Source organism: Myxine glutinosa, chromosome 7, assembly GCF_964187855.1.
Source record: "Myxine glutinosa chromosome 7, kmMyxGlut1.1, whole genome shotgun sequence".
NCBI classification, from domain to species: Eukaryota; Metazoa; Chordata; class Myxini; order Myxiniformes; family Myxinidae; genus Myxine; species Myxine glutinosa.
In genome coordinates this window covers 155,726,606-155,744,466 of record NC_136267.1, presented here as the reverse complement: position 1 = coordinate 155,744,466, position 17,861 = coordinate 155,726,606, and the positions used below count along the sequence as shown (strand labels likewise).

The 17,861-nt window shown below is 35.9% G+C and overlaps 1 protein-coding gene across 1 annotated transcript in view; it reads right to left on the bottom strand.

Moving 5' to 3' along the window:
• The window catches only part of LOC137431759 (uncharacterized), a 132,735-nt gene that overhangs the window by 91,153 nt on the left and 23,721 nt on the right, over window positions 1-17,861 (bottom strand). Inside the window, exons 7-14 of the mRNA XM_068123448.2 lie at window positions 7,665-7,766; window positions 6,432-6,506; window positions 6,222-6,266; window positions 5,839-5,892; window positions 5,657-5,710; window positions 5,387-5,440; window positions 4,633-4,686; window positions 4,465-4,518 (exon numbers count right to left, since the gene is read on the bottom strand). Coding sequence (XP_067979549.1) covers window positions 4,465-4,518; window positions 4,633-4,686; window positions 5,387-5,440; window positions 5,657-5,710; window positions 5,839-5,892; window positions 6,222-6,266; window positions 6,432-6,506; window positions 7,665-7,766 — 492 coding nt within the window. The remainder of the gene's footprint in view (window positions 1-4,464; window positions 4,519-4,632; window positions 4,687-5,386; window positions 5,441-5,656; window positions 5,711-5,838; window positions 5,893-6,221; window positions 6,267-6,431; window positions 6,507-7,664; window positions 7,767-17,861) is intronic.

Sequence of the window (17,861 nt, the reverse complement as noted above, 5' to 3'; positions counted from 1 at the left end):
ATATATATATGATGTGTATGTATATATATATATGATGTGTGTGTTTATATATACTAGGGCATGCCCGTACTATATATAAGCTAGGACGTGCCCGTACGTGGGTGCCCGTTCCTTGCCAAAAAAAAAAAAAAAAAAAAATTTGTGTAGGGGTGTGTGTGTGTAAACATCCTAGGGCGTGCCCGTACGTGGGTGCAAAAAAACATGCGTGCAAACAACAACAACAAAAAAAAACTTTGAAACCACGTGGCAGTAACGACCACAGAACCCCCCCCCCCCCCTCTATTTACATGAATGGTTTGGTCCATTCGCAACGACCACAGAACCCCCCCCCCCTCTATTTACATGCAATGGTTTGGTCCATTCGCAACGCCAAAGCGAACGGCGAACGGCTAAATCGCCATAGCTCGGTAAGTACTTGTCCGATTAATTTCAAACCTTGAAAAGGCACATCCTCGGGTCCCCAGCAATATACCTGGCAAGTTTAAAGTATATCGGACCCGTGGTTGTCGAGAAACAGCGGTCACAGACAAACATACAAACACACATACACACATACACACATACACACATACACACATACACACAGAGATTAATGGAATTATAGATAGATATATATATATGATGTGTATGTATATATATATACACAAAGAATTAAGTTAAGCACCCCTACACAACGAATTAAGGTAAGCACCCCCTAATATATATTCTTTGTGTATATGTATACATTGGCATATATTCTAAGGTATGTGAGATCAAATAATGATTGGTATGACATTAGCAATTATCCATTGATGAAATTGAGTGATCAAAGTGAAAAAAAGTGATTGGTTGAGTCAGTGATCCGATCACGTGGGTCCTACACACGTTATTGACGCAAAGATCGCTAGAGGTCTTCTCAGAACAATGACTGTACGTTAGAAAACATAAACGTCATCCACACTGTCCGTGATGGACCTATAGCTCCATACTTAAATTGAGGTGAAAATATGCCTAAAATTCCCAAAAAATTTCACCTTAAATTATTCAGAATAAAATATTGAAAACGGCATGATTGTTATGTTTTTATGTGACCATAATATCACTTCTCCAGAAAATATAGCAATATCATGGGTATATTACACTGTTTTGACGACAACAAACTTGTAATGTGCGAGGTTGTAAAAAAACGGGGGGGGGGGGTGCTTAACTTAATTCTTTGTGTATATATATATGATGTGTATGTATATATATATATATATGATGTGTATGTATATATATATATATATATATATATATATATATGATGTGTATGTATATATATATATATATATGATGTGTAGGTTTATATATATATATATATGATGTGTGTGTTTATATATATATATATGATGTGTGTGTTTATATATATATATATGATGTGTGTGTTTATATATATATATATATGATGTTACTATAATAGTAGTATGTTACGATAATTCACCAAATGTCCGTCTGTCTGTCCGTTCGAAGGTACCGTAAAAACTGCTGAACCGATCGCAAAGATATTTTGGGTGGATAATCCTGGGATCTCCAGGAGTAAAATAGGCTATTTCGTTTTCCCAATTTCAGCTTTAGTCTCCAGCATTCTCAGGTTTGGACTCCCGCATAACATTCGCGTTTGCATGACGTTCATTGTGACGTCTTCTCCCGTCGAGCAACGGTACCCGCCCTATGGGCGGGGCTTCAATTGGGGGGCCCAAATGAAAAGGCTAAATATCGGAAATTGAAGGCTTTTTTTCTTTTAAACGATTTATAGAAATATCCGTTAAATCTCGATCGGTGCAGCCGTTTGTGCGGCACCCGGGAAAATAACGTCATGCAGGAGCAAGTATCAGCAGGATGTGGCAGTGTGGGAATCCACGTTTGCACCGATCGCTGCACCATGTGCCGCACAAACGGCTGCACCGATCGCTGCACCATGTGCCGCACAAACGACTGCACTGATCGCTGCACGGCTGCATCGATCGGATGTGGCATGAAGGAGGATCAGATCTAACAGATCGCTGTCTCCATCGATCTTGCCAAGGCCGTAACACCTATCGGCTCAAAATCCTTTTAACTGTTGATTTGGTAGTAACACATATCGGGAGTACATACGACATAGCGATTGTGAACACGATTATCGATCACGATTCACGATCACGATCATAGTGTATCGATCATGATTTTAAACACCATGGAATAATATTTACCGATATGAACAGTGATGTGGCTTTTATTGAAATTCTAAAGATACTGTTTCGATTTTGATGATTTGCATGTGATATGATTCAACAGATGTTTATATGAATCGTTTAAAATAAAAAAAGCCTTCAATTTCTGATATTTTGCCATCGCCATATGCAGATTCGCCACGGACCCACGATCGATGTTTCTCGACGTGAACGTACCCGTTTGTTTGCGAACAGGTACGTTTTTCATGGAAGTCCTTCACGAACTTGCTGTCCATGTCTGACGTGTCTGATGTGTTCATGTCTGAGGAATGCGGAATTTATTGGTTTCATACTTTAGCCTTCGCCGTATCTGCATTGTCTGTTTGCTTCTGGCCTCCCACCCGTGTGTAGCACGGGTATTTCTCTGGTATATATGATATGATATGATGTGTATATATATATATACAATTTTATAAACAGGAATCAAATTCCTGCGAGGGGCTAAGTGTGAAAAAATTCTGACTCAATATATAATTATATATATTATATATATATTTTATATATTTATATATATATATATATATATATATATATATATATATATATATATATATATTGATGTGCGTGTGTGTGTATGTATATATATATATATATATATATATATATATATATATATATATATACACACACATCATATCATATATACATATATATATATATATATATATATATATATGATGTGCGTGTGTGTCTATGTATGTATATATATATATATATATATATATATATATATATATATATATATATATATATATATATATATATATATATATATGATATGATGTGTGTGTGTATATATATATATATATATATATATATATATATATATATATACACACATCTTATCATATATATATACATATATATATATATATATATATATATATATATGTATATATAATGTGTATATGTATATATGATATGATATGATGTGTGTATATATATATGTATATAATATACCTGGCAGTGCCTCGGTTCCCCCTAGTACTATCTGTTTCTTTTCTGCAGTATCAAAGGTTCATGTGTGAGCTGGTACATAAATTGCATACATCACAATGGCATTAAGAGTCAAGAAATGTACTTATTTTTCAATTACAAGTAAATTAGTAGATAACGGACAAATCAACACAGTATGTGCGATTTCAATTTGGGATTCCCATTATCACAAGCTATCCTTTCAAATTGCAATGTGAATTGCCAGTCTAATTCGGCCAGTCTATTTACTCCCAACCTCTTTTCCTTTCTTGACTCACCCAACCCAAACTCCCCTCAATTTGCTCACCAATACTCCCTCCCTTTTTTTCATTTTTGGAGTGAAATTCTTATTTCATACTTTTATAGAGATTGAGGCTCATTGAAGAGGTGAGGGGAGGTGTGTGAAATGCCAATACATCAACAATCGAGCAAAAGGTAACTGACAGCCAAAAACGGGAGAAATGGGAAAGGAACAAACAGAGAGGAAATATAATAAATTGAGACATCTGGACATGACAAGGGAACAGAGGGGATAAGAAGACAAAGGATGTGTGAGCAGACACATAAATCTGACAAAAGGGGTAAAGTGCACAAAAGAGTGCACAAGGACTGGGAATATAGTCGGGGAGAATACAAAATATCAGGAACTGGAATAGGTGATGTCAGGATATGGAAATGACTTGCCATCTTAAAGGGGTGAAGGGAAGAAAATGACTACACAGACTCAAGGAGGCGATTGCAGGATCAAAGAAGAAGAGTTGGGTTGGGGGGGGGGGGGGGGTGGTGGATTATGAATCAGTGCAGATTCCAATAGTTATTAAAAGTAGGAATTCCAACATGGCTGTGATCACTATGACAACCTGAGTGTATGATAAACTGCACAAAGCCAGATTAAATTTAATTTGGGGACTTTTTAAAATTTAACATTTAATTTAATTTTAAATTAACATTTAAATTAAGATTAACATTAAATTTAAATCCATCGGCATGATCGAGACAGTTTGATTTAATGCTAGCTTGTTTCCTTCTGTCAGTATCAAATGCAGAAAGAAGATTGGGATTGCCAAAAGAGATGTGCTTTATGCAAATAGTAAAGTTTGATTTTTGTGTTTTGTTGCCATCAGAAGAAAAAGTTGAGTTGTTGGAAGGCCTGAAGATCGGAATTTAGTGTTAAAGTGATTTCTAGTGACCTGTTTGAGAGGATAAGTGTCAATTAATTAAGAAGTGTGAAAATGTTGCAACATCTTGCTAGACTTACCTTGGCTCCTGCAGCACCAGCATCACCCTTTGAACCATCTAATCCAGAGTAACCCTGAATAATACAGCACATACCAAAACGGTACATTTAAAAGCAATTTTCACAGCATTGGACCAAAACATGCAGGTAAGAAGTACAAACACTCATTTGGTGCAAATGAAGCCTCACCCTGTGTCCCTTGATTCCGGGAAGTCCGGGAGTTCCGGGGAACCCACGAGCTCCCTAGTAAAGAAAAGTGAAGTCAATGTTAAATTAAACTAGAGGTTCCAGGGAACCTGAACTCAACTGGTCTATATCAATATGGTTAGAATATGCATAATAGAACCACAAACTATATAGTTTACATGTGCTAAAGAGGTGCAGTAACATTGAAGGTATCTCATGTTTAAACAGGAAACTAGAAAAAATTGAGTTTTAAGTGAGGCATGAAAAGTAAAACTACAATTACTTTTCTCAGATTTCAGACTTGAATTTATTATATGTGTTGAGGTTTGTTACATACTGTCTACACACCAAGTTTCAGCCTTCTAGCTACATTAGGAAGTACCAGATTGACAAAAATTGATTTTTCAATATGGCCGCCCTGCCCTGCCCACTTTTGGGCGTGCAACGCCCAAATGCAATCCTAAACTAGTTTATGTCTTAAAGATGCCGCGTAACAAGTTTCATCAAATTTAATCAATATTTGTGTCTTTTAGAGCGTAGACGTCGAATTGTTTACAGACGACAGACAGACAGACAGACAGACGACAGACGGACGACAGACACTGGGTGTCGACAAAAACTCAGCTGGACATAGTCCAGTTGAGTTAAAAAGATTCACTTTCTATTTTAGAGAGTTCAACATGAAAACGTGCAATTGAACCAATGTGAGCATCTTCTTTTAAAAGTACTTAAAGGGCTTTAAATTAATGCTTCTCACCTGAGGTCCAGGTGGACCACGCTCTCCAGCCTTGCCATGTTTTCCAGACTCACCCTGCAGGTGTACAAGTTTTAGGTTATATGAAATAACAGAAGGCAGGACATGTGATTTCCATCAAGCACAATACAGTATTCTTACAACACAATGAAGATTTAGCTTTTATCACTTGTTTATACATTTCATTATTTTTCTGCTCATGTAGAATGCAATATTGACCATGAATATACAGAAGGAAAGATTAAGCCATAAGTAAAATGATGTCACACTCACATCCTCTCCTGGCTTTCCAGAAGGTCCAGTGGGCCCTCGAGAGCCAAGGGGACCCTAGAATAAGAAGAAACAGGAAGGATGAGCTGATCATTGTGATGCCACATTTTTATGTATCGTACATAATAAAACGGTAAGGATGAAATATTTACATACATCCGAACTAAAAATCATGTTGAACTTACAGCAGGGCCTGGCTCTCCAGGTTCACCATGGGGTCCTTGGAATCCTTGAGGTCCCTGGAAGTGGAGGACAAAAGACCTTGTTTCTCCACATATATCAGCATGGCATTTATGTGATGTGCTTCCATATTTGAGCTGAACTGCTTTACAAGATTGACGGTTTTGTGTTTAACGTCTCATGTTATACTTTGGATACATTTTTCTTGAGCATTTTATAATGTTGAAAAACGTTTTAAAAACTATCCCAAAAAACGTGTGAACTTTGTGGGCTTTTAATGGGCTCATAAATCCCATCTGAACACGTGATTATTCTATAACCTCAATTAAAAGCGATACCGACGCCTATCAAAGGGTCAATTGAAGATGTAAACCCCCAAAAAGCTTACTGAAGATCCAGGAGGTCCAGGTGGGCCACGTGGTCCCATTGGTCCCTGAGATGGATAAAAAGGGATGACATGGTCAATAAAACTGTTTCATACATATCAAAAGCCCAATAATAACATCATGATAAATGGGACAATGACTGTTGGTGTATAAATGGATTCTCAGTGGTTGTAGAGAAAATAATGCCCATTTATTTGAAAGAGCATGCTTACCATCGGTCCTGAGCCCATCATCTGCATTCCACCACCCTTCTCATCAAATCCTCCATGCATCTGTGCAGCAAAGTTCTGCAGAACAGATCAAATAGCTCGTCACACAAATACTCTCAACATGTGTAACCATCTCAGCTAGACACATCAAAGCTCGAGAAAAAAAAATGTAAAGCTGCTATTTTTTTGAATGCCGTCTGCTGTGGATTAAGTTAGGGCCTCTGTCCGGTCGAAACCATCTTGAGCGCATAGTTCTTCAAAAGGGAAAGCACAAAATATTGTATTGCTAATAAAACACATCATGTCTTTTCATATAATAAAAATCAGTTTATGTGTCCGTGGTCTGAATGTAATAGAAATCAAATAACTAAGCTAGTTACTGCATGACAACTACAATGAAGCTCAAAATGTGGTTTTTGTATTGTGATGGAATGGGATTATTCATAAGCTGGAATCCTGATACAACTTCTCAAAGAAGACTCAAAAATGGAGCTTCATGCAGGCTTCCTTTAATACCAAATACTATGTATGATTAGGTGGTGAACCGTATTCATGATTCCAAAAAGTTGATCAATGTACAGGTCTTTGAACCACGTAGACTGATGAAATTCTGTGAAAAATAGTGCAGATTTCTAATTGCAGATGGGATAGCTTTTGTAACAATTTTTCAGGATAAAAGTTAACTTTCTAAAAAGAAAAGATGGTTAAATGTGCAATTTTGAGATGTTGTGACCTGATCCTGTTGAGCATACTTGTATACTGAGAAGGCCTGTAAGATAACTGCCATATTTATTACATGGGGAAATCATTGAGATGTTGGAATGATTTGTAGATTATTACAGGACCATAAGCTGGTGCGATGGAATTGCCAAGCTAAGACAAAAGAAACATGCTTTGTTTTATGTCCAAGTACATCTTGGGACCACCAGGTTTCTCAGATAAATTATAATCGAAATAATATTCGGCCTCTTCTCCTGACAATATAAACCATTTTAGTTGAAGGTACAGATAATGTACCACCACACAATAATTTGGCCTTCATGTGGTTCCTCATTCAAAAAATGGACCTTTTGTCATTGTCTTTTATTTTTATCACATTCTTGGCACAAGTGTTTATCTCCTTACTTGGCACATGTGTTTACCTCCAAATAATGTTATGGTGATTCATTCAACGTATGATTGTGTAAAGAGCTATGATGTAAATGTTTCCTTCGATAACAGCTTTGTGTTACTTACTCCACCCAAACCAGATTGACCGGGAGGTCCAGCAGGCCCTGGGGTTCCAGGGTTGCCAGGAATCCCAGGATCTCCATCTCTGCCTCGGGGGCCAGAAGAGCCCTAGAAAAAAGAAAAAAAAAATTATAATAATAAAGCATTATCTTAAATTTGCTATCTAAAAGTATGGATTTCGTGAGGGTTGTCTTTTAAACAAAAGACAGCTGAAAATAATACTAATTACAAATATGATATATCTAGGCATGTCACAAAAATGCACCTGTCAATATATTAAGTTTTCTTTACATTATTTCAGAGTTAAGATTTTGGGACTCCTATCATTGGTTTTATGATCAGTTTATAGTATATTCCTTGAAGAATCTTCACCCTTATAGATTACATTAGACTATTTATCTCCATGTGAAAAATTGTTGTATTTATTGTGTTGTCTTATGTTATAATATCGATGCATGCTCTCTCTATTGCTGTCGTTCAAGTTTACAGCATAATACGTTACATACATAACCATCACTTAATCCATTAAACTTGTTTATTATGGAAATGCAGAAAATTCTAAGAAGGTGACACATACAAGTTACATAAACGAATTTGTCCAAAAAAAATACAACTTTTATTGTATAAATTTTACAAACTCCATATTGATCTCAAATATCACCGACACCTGTAAGGTGACTTAAATGCTGGCAGCGATTACAATACTATTATAAAATAAAGCAGCTCGATAAAGAAAGCAGGCAATTTGTTGACACGTCACAGAAGTATGAAACTTTATGTTAATGTCACAAATATGAGTGTTTACTACACTTATGTTTTATCAAGACGTCCCTATACAATTTTTCTTTGATCAATTGATGTGATATTTTATCCCTTAATCACTATATCCTGGTGTTGGTGTTGGGCTAGCGGCTAGGGTGCCAGCTTAGGATCCTAGGATCCTGGGTTTGAAACCCGGTCGATCGCTGAATTAACGCCAGGGGGGTTGACTCAGCCTGTCATCCTTCCGAGGTCGGCTAATTGAGTACCAGTTCACTGGTAATTCCCTGTTTGTCGTTAAAGGCGGCAAAAAGGGTTGGCGTCAGGAAGTGCACCCGGCCGTAAAACATTGCTTCAAAAAGGGGACCGAAAAACAACAACAACCACGGTCCCCGAAAAAGGCCAACCCCCGCTTGTGGGGAAAAAATGGCCTCTAAAGGTGGTTAATCACTATACATTTGAAAGGAGAAGATACCTTAGAACAACCCAAGAAAAAAGGAAAAGCAAGGATAAAATAAATAAACAACTAAATAAATAGGTGTGATGGCAGGTGCACGTTGAATATGTGATATAATAGGAAGGACGGGCTGTTCAAAGGAATCAGATATTAATATATATATACATATATACATATATATGTATATATATATATATATATATATATATATATGTATATATATATATATATATATATATATATATATATACATATATATGTATATATATATATATATATATATATATATATATATATATATATATGTATGTATGTATGTATGTATGTATGTATATATATATATATATATATATATATATATATATATATATGTATATATATATATATGTATATATATATATATATATATATATATATATATATATATATATATATATATATATATATATATATATATATATATACATATATATATTGACCATCCTGAAGCTACGTCCGCGTCTGATTTAATCTCCCGATTATATATATATATATATATATATATATATATATATATATATATATATATATATATATATATATCTATCTATAATTCCATTAATCTCTGTGTGTATGTGTGTGTGTATGTATGCGACAACGATTTCTCGACAACTACCGGTCCGATATACTTGAAACTTGCCAGGTATATTGCTGGGGACCCGAGGATGTGCCTTTTCAAGGTTTGAAATTAATCGGACAAGTACTTACCGAGCTATGGCGATTTAGCCGTTCGCCGTTCGCTTTGGCGTTGCGAATGGACCAAACCATTGCATGTAAATAGAGGGGGGGGTTCTGTGGTCGTTGCGAATGGACCAAACCATTCATGTAAATAGAGGGGGGGGATTGTCACTGTACTCGCAAGCCGTTCGCCGTTCGCTTTGGCGTTGCGAATGGACCAAAACATTTCATGTAAATAGAGGGGGGGGGATATAATTTTAGATAGATATATAGTACGGGCATATATATAGTACGGGCATGCCCTAGTATATATAATCGGGAGATTAAATCAGACGCGGACGTAGCTTCAGGATGGTCAATCTTTAATTATCGACAAGCTTTCGACCAACAAAGGTCTTCTTCTTAGTCGACAGAAACAACAGGCATGCATATCAGACAAGTATGTATAGTGATATGTGTGTAAGATGTGTGATATGTGTAGAAAATGCATACAAAAGGAAGAGCCACGCCAAAGCTCACTCACCGTCCCCAAGTTCAGCGGAAGTGAGGCGAATCTTACAGTTATCGTTCATGTTACAGTTGGTGCACGTGCATATACAAATATAGAGATACATACATACATAAACACACAAGCATATGTTCATATACCATTTCTATTCATATAATATATTTATATATTTATTTATATATTTATATAAATGACATATAAAGGTAGAATGAATGAATGAATGAATGAGTGAATGAATGGGTTATGGTTAATGATTTGATTGGGTTGATGTTGGAACATTCTTTAATCATCAAAATTTATGCCATGAGGGATTTTTGTCCGAAGTTTATGTGTCCAAATGAGTCACGTTTCAGAATCGTGGTGTGTGATCGATTTGTAATTGATTCAATGGCAGAGATTTGAATGTCATTTATAGAGTGATCCGGTTGATTAAAGTGTATCGTGTAAGGTAGAGATTTGCCCTGACAGGTGTGGAAGTTATTGATTTCTGACCGGGTGTTATTAAATCGTGTGGAGAGTGTATTCTCAGTTTTTCCAACATATTGTTTGGTGCACTTTTGGCAAGTGTTTAGGTATATGACACATGTAGATTTGCAGTTCATATAGGAGGTGATGGGGAATTTTTGTCCAGTGCTAGAACTACAAAATTTGTTTCCTTCTAGTAAATGCTTGTGAATAATACATTTGTTTGCTGTGCATTCATAGAAGCCAAGGATCCTAGTTTCTTTGATGTGGGACTGTGGGTGCTTTGCTTTTACCAAGCAAAGTACTTTACTTGGTAAAAAAAAAAAAAAAGATTAAAGAATGTTCCAACATCAACCCAATTAAATCATTAACCGTAACCCATTCATTCACTCATTCATTCATTCTACCTTTATATGGCATTTATATAAATATATAAATAAATATATAAATATATTATATGAATATAAATGGGATATGAATAGATGCTTGTGTGTTTATGTATTTATGTATCTCTATATTTTTATATGCACGTGCACCAACTGTAACATGAACGATAACTGTAAGCTGCGCTTCACTTCCGCTGAACTTGGGCACGGTGAGTGAGCTTTAGAGTGGCTCTTCCTTTTGTATGCATTTTCTACACATATCACACATCTTACACACATATCACTATACATACTTGTCTGATATACATACCTGTTGTTTCTTTAGATTAAGAAGAAGACCTTTGTTGGTCGAAAGCTTGTCGAGAATTAAAGATCGACCGTCCTGAAGCTACGTCCGCGTCTGATTTAATCTCCCGATTATTTATTTAATGCAAATGAGACGCCCTGCTCGTACTGTGGAGTTTCTACTATTTCTCACAGTTTATATATATAATTATGTATATATATGTATATATATATATATATATATATATATATATATATATATATATATATATATATATATATATATATATATATATATATATATATATATATATATATATATACGGTATATATACATATATATATATATATATATATACACACACACACACACACATATATATATATCTACAAAAACAGCTGATGTATATATAGATAGAGAGATATATATATAGATAGAGAGATATATATATAGATAGAGATAGAGATATATATATATATATATATATATATATATGAAAATGAATGAATGAAAGATCGTTTTAAGGCCATTTTCCCCGCTAAGGCGGGGTTTAGCCTTGCGGGCCCCATGACAATCATGGTTCCCTGTTTGAGGCAATGTTTTTATGGCCGGATGCCCTTCCTGACGCCAACCCTGGGTCATCTCTTACGATGCGCAGGGATACGGTGTACCTATTCTAAATCGGGGTACACACCGTGATGATTCATCCCAGCAAGCTGGTACTCAATTTGCCGACCTCGGAAGGATGACAGGCTGAGTCAACCCCCCCCCCCGGCGTTAATTCAGCGATCGATCGGGATTCGAACCCAGAATCCTAGGATCCCAAGCCGGCACCCTAACCGCTAAGCCAACACCAGGCTTATATATATATATATATATATATATATATATATATATATATATATATATATTTAGACATTTACTTGATGAGAAAATAAATTTATCAGCTAGAAAAAGTTGGCGCATGTAATAAAGCATTTTCTTTTAAATCTTAGCAGGAAAGTTTTCTGTATTTAAGTATAAACTATAGGTCAGGGAATACGCTATATTTGACACAACGTTATACTCGAAATTTTCAACTACTACCTCTTTTACACCACAATTAATACAATCTTCTTGTGGGGTCAGCCGAGAGGCAAGTTTGCCTCGAGTTTATGAATTATTGTGTTCAGTTTCCAAACAAGAGAAATTGCAACAGATATTATACTACCAAAGTTTGATGGTGTATCTGGTATCTGTGTTTAATGACAAACCATTTCCTTGTTCTTTGCAGCTATATATTACCACTCATAATTGATTATTTAGATGTTGCCATATATGGCATGCACAATTCAAACGAAATGTGATGGTACCATGGAGTTCATGTATGAAAAATTGTTGAGGACATTACAGGCGCTGTGAAATAAACGAGATCAACATATGCTACATGTTCGGGATTTCATAATTTTGACTATAGATATAAATATATATATATATATATATTTTACTGAATTTGTACTGGAGGAGGAAGTAGTGGAAAAGTGTTGTGGGGGGACGGAAAGCTGAATTGAGGAAAAAAAAATTGAGAAAATGGAAGCAATTGGCTAGGTTAGAAGAAATAAAGAATCTGGTAGGAGTACGAGGAGATAAATAGGAGAAAGAAGAAGGGGAGGCATGTGTATAGTGCATGGGTGGGAGGGCCTGCATGCAAAAAAAATGGAAGATCCACAAATCAAAATGTAATTAGTTACACATTCATATTTTAAATATGCCATTAAAAACTACCAAATGGTATTAAATATGATTATAATATTATGATATAAGAATCATTAATTAGTGACCCGGGCATGAATATATTTTTTTCTTTGCTTATACTGCATACTAATCTACGTCCACCTTGAGAAAAAAGATATTTCTTACTGAATTACGAAAGACAGCAACTCCTAAGGGGAAGAAGGAGAGCCAAACTTTTATCTTCAGATTTGGACTCGTGTTTTACATAGACTATAAGACTTCAAGCTGTGTCTTTGCATGGCATTGTCATGAATGCACACTATTCAAAAGACAGAATTGTTTACAATTTAATGTCCTCACCAGTAAAACAAAAACAGCTGATTCCTAGTTTCAGCATAAGCATTTGTATGTGCAGTATAGAGTATCCATGACCACATGAAATACAAGGAAGTATTGATCACAAAACACTTTGATTACTGCCAAATAAGCAATCTCTCCAAAACATTAACAACAATCCCGAGGGGGCGATGTCCTAACCAGAAGTGTGAAGCTTGATTCTTGGAAACATGTTTCTGCTCCAATCGTGCCAAAAAAACAACAAGATGTAAATAAGCTTTCAAATGCAAGGCTTTTGGCTATGCCTGTTTGACTCCAAATTGCACCCATAGTATTCTTACTCAACCATAACTTAGGAGGGTGAGAGATTTGATGAATTCCTTCAGCTTCATGACCGCGTAATTCAATAGTCATCCGGGTCATCAGATGGGAACTGTTCATCGTCTAGGTTTAAACTCTTCAATCCCAGAACCTCTCTGAACAGCAGTTGTGTCCGAAGGCCATCCAACCAAATGCATTTATTGCAAGGTAGAAAGGAGTGCTTGACTAAGAATGAACAATTCAGTAGTTGTTGGGTGTTGGGCTAGCGGCTAGGGTGCCGGCTTAGGATCCTAGGATCCTGGGTTCGAATCCCGGTCGATCGCTGAATTAATGCCAGGGGGGTTGACTCAGCCTAGTCATCCTTCCGAGGTCGGCAAATTGAGTACCAGTTCACTGGTAATTCCCCGTTTGTCGTTAAAGGCGGCAAAAAGGGTTGGCGTCAGGAAGGGCATCCGGCCATAAAACATTGCTTCAAAAAGGGGACCAAAAAACAACAACAACCACGGTTCCCGAAAAAGGCCAACCCCCGCTTTGCAGGGAAAAATGGCCTCTAAAGGTGGTTATTTATTTATTATATATTCTTAGTCAAGCATGCGTTCCTTCATGATTTCCCAGAAAAACAAAACAAAGCTGAACAATTCAAGGCTTTTGGCGAATCCTGCGTAATGTTTGACTTTACAGAATTCTTGCAAGTTGTTAGGGTTAGGGTGAATTCCTCACAAACCCTAGAATTCCTCAAAAGACAGGGAATTCCCCTGTCTTTAGTGACTTAGATCATTAATTAATTCGCACCACACACTTTTAGGTGCACTCCACTATGCCCTTTTGTTTTTTGCAAAACCTAAATGTGTAGCTCTCATCACAGCAGCCGAAAAGGGACACAGCAGGTTGTAGGTGATGAATATTACCTTACATGTGCTTTACGTAAGGTTACCATTTAAATATAACATAATAATGTATTATATCTATGGTTGATTAATTTTGCAGGAGATAAATGGAGAAGAAGAATCCACATAATGTCCAAGGGACGTTAGAAGTGGCACTGACATTTTAAGATTCTGTGTATATCCACAAGACAGATTTTTCTCCTCTTTCATGTCATCATCAAATGTTCCAACCAATATTAAGGAAGAGGCTACTGGGGAAATGATGCCCACTGCTTCTGCTTCTTGTAATCATGAATCACTAACGATATTGCATGGGTGGGCGGACAAAGGTAATTGACTTACATTTGTCATGTTATTTTTAACCAGGGATTTATTTTATATTGGACTAGTCAGCCTAGTAGTTTATTACACGAAGGTAAATGTATAGAGAAGTTAAACAGCTAGGGTTACCTGGAAGTCCCTTTAAAGCAGATAATGCTCCTGGTGCTCCCTTATTGCCCTCTTTTACCCATTCTAACATAAACTCCTTTCCTTATTCTTTAAATTAGGTTTGAGTCAATCTCATGGTATTTTGCATTCAGTTTCATGAGACAGGACCATGTATGAGTCCTTGATTACTGTTACCAGGGTTATTCTGCTTCTTCTCTCAAGTCATTACAACTCAATATTATGACAGTCAGGCTTATAGTTCAGGCTCATAAGTTTGATCACACAACTGAATCCTCAAAGCACACTTCATGAGCTCCCAGTTTGGCAATGCATGGATTTTGCCATTTAGCTGATAATCTTTAAAGCAAACATAACTTGTTACCTGCCTATAATTCTGATACCATCACTCCTTACATCCCTGCAATAAAGCTACAGTTAACACTGAGAATCTCCTGGTAGCTCCTCACACTAGGTTTAACACTGTTGGTGATGACCAAGCATTCCTCAGATATGCTCATCAACTATGGATCTCTCTGCCTGTAAGAATCCTCACACACTCATTAAATACAGTTTTACAATCTCACCTAATATGTCATCCAGTCATAGTTGCTTTTTGTTCATTATTCTTATTATTGCCTTTTTGTTTATTTGGAAACTGCTTCGAGATTTTATTTCGAAATAAAATAAAACTGTCAAAGAAATGGATTGAGTGATCACAAATATAATATAATTTATTCTCTGTATAAATGTATTTTCATCTTTTTCCTTGTTTATTGAAATTCAACAGGTTTGTAATCCTATTGTTTAATTCTCAAAAAACCTCCAGTCCATGATTCTGGCATTGATTTCCATTCAATTCCCATTTATTAAAACTCAATCAAACCCTACCCCCAAAATCCCGAGCGTGTGAGGAGGTGCAAGTACAGTATATCTTTTTCCTACTTATATTGCTGTACAGTGGTGACTACCAGTCTTGGTAAAGCCTCATCATGGAGTGCGGTGCGTAGAAGACATTAGTGGACTTTTCCCAAACAAGAATTGAGAAAGCATAAATTCATCGCCATGAAAAACTAGAGGTTCCATGGAACCTGAACTCAACTGGTCTATATCAATATGGTTAGAATATGCATAATAGAACCACAAACTATATAGTTTATATGTGCTAAAGAGGTACAGTAACGTTGAAGGTATCTCATGTTTAAACAGGAAACTAGAAAAAATCGAGTTTTAAGTGAGGGATGAAAAGTAAAACTACAATTACTTTTCTCAGATTTCAGACTTGAATTTATTATATGTGTTGAGGTTTGTTACATACTGTCTACACACCAAGTTTCAGCCTTCTAGCTATATTAGGAAGTACCAGATTGACAAAAATTGATTTTTCAATATGGCCGCCCTGCCGTGCCCATTTTTGGACGCGCAATGCCCAAATGCAATCCCAAACTAGTTTATGTCTTAAAGATGCTGTATAACAAGTTTCATCAAATTAAATCAATATTTGTGACTTTTAGAGCGTAGACGTCAAATTGTTTACAGACGACAGACAGACAGACAGACGACAGACGGACGACGGACACTGGGTGTCGACAAAAATTCAGCTGGACATAGTCCAGTTGAGTTTAAAAAAACGGGAATCTGAAAGTTCCAGGAATTACCCTTTGTCAGAGTTATTTTTGGTGGTTTAACTGAGTTTTTACTTTCTGTCTTGTCTAATCAATTGTGTGGATATTATTATATGTTATAGCCTACCTATAGGAGGCAAATTAACCATTTACAAAATGAGTTACATCTCACAAGAATATTGATAATACTTACAAGGTTTTATAATTAAGTACGTGGCTTAACAAGTAAACATAAATCAAAGAAAAGTGATATTTTCAGTTAAAAGATTATATTTTAATTTTTATGCAGAAAAAAGTGTCACTTTTTTACTTTTTATACAAGGATATAGATTATAAAAATTATATATTTTTATACAAGATTATATAAAAAAAGTTATATAAAAATATTCACTTTTTATACAAGGATATAGACCAAGTTCCTTTTTTACATCGAGTTTTACAGCTCAGATACCATGTTTTTAACTCGGTAGAATGTAATTGAGTCTAACTAAAAAAGGGGCAGTGTGTCGTGATCATGTAGAATTTGTAGATTGACAAAAGGTTTACATAAGCACCAATCTTCGGTAGTGTCTTCATCACCGACACAGAAACCATTGAAAAACAAGAGTGATGCAATGGAAACCAATAGTCAACAATTAACTGGAATATATATCAATGAAGGTTGTAAAAAAAACAACTAGCTTTACTGGCAAATTGAGATAAAAGCAGAATTCAAAATAAAAAGTTAAAGTCAGAATACACACATTTATGGCAAAGAAAATGCAATGAATGGCCTTGGTATATCAATTGTGGTCATACACCAATTAATCAAGCAGGCCAAAAGATAAGCATAAATGAGAGAAGCCTTAATCAAAATAAATAAAGATGAGAAGAATGCTTAAGATACCGTACACAGCTGAGAGGTACCATGAAGGTCATGGTTGAAAACGACAAATACTGCAAAATCTAGTTAGGTCGGACCTAATTTTTGAGTACCTGTCTGGCTAAGTGATTGTTTTGGTGAACTACATGAGGCAGAATCAGAAGGCCTGTTTTTCTAACATCTCTGGCAGGTCAGAGGTCTCTGTTTTTTTTAACCACTTCTTTGGTAATGCACACTCAGCTTTCTCAGCCCTCTGACCCTCTCCAGCTCCTCCAGGCCGCAAGCATTCTTCAAGTAGCCCCTCCTTGTTAAACTCCAAAATTCCAGACTTAATGCTAACCAACATTATTTTGTTGCCATTACTACAGTTTGCTTGTTGCATCACACTCTTCTCTCCAGGGCTTCCAATGTGAGGTACACCACCATCTCATTTCATGTTCAATCCCTAATCATGA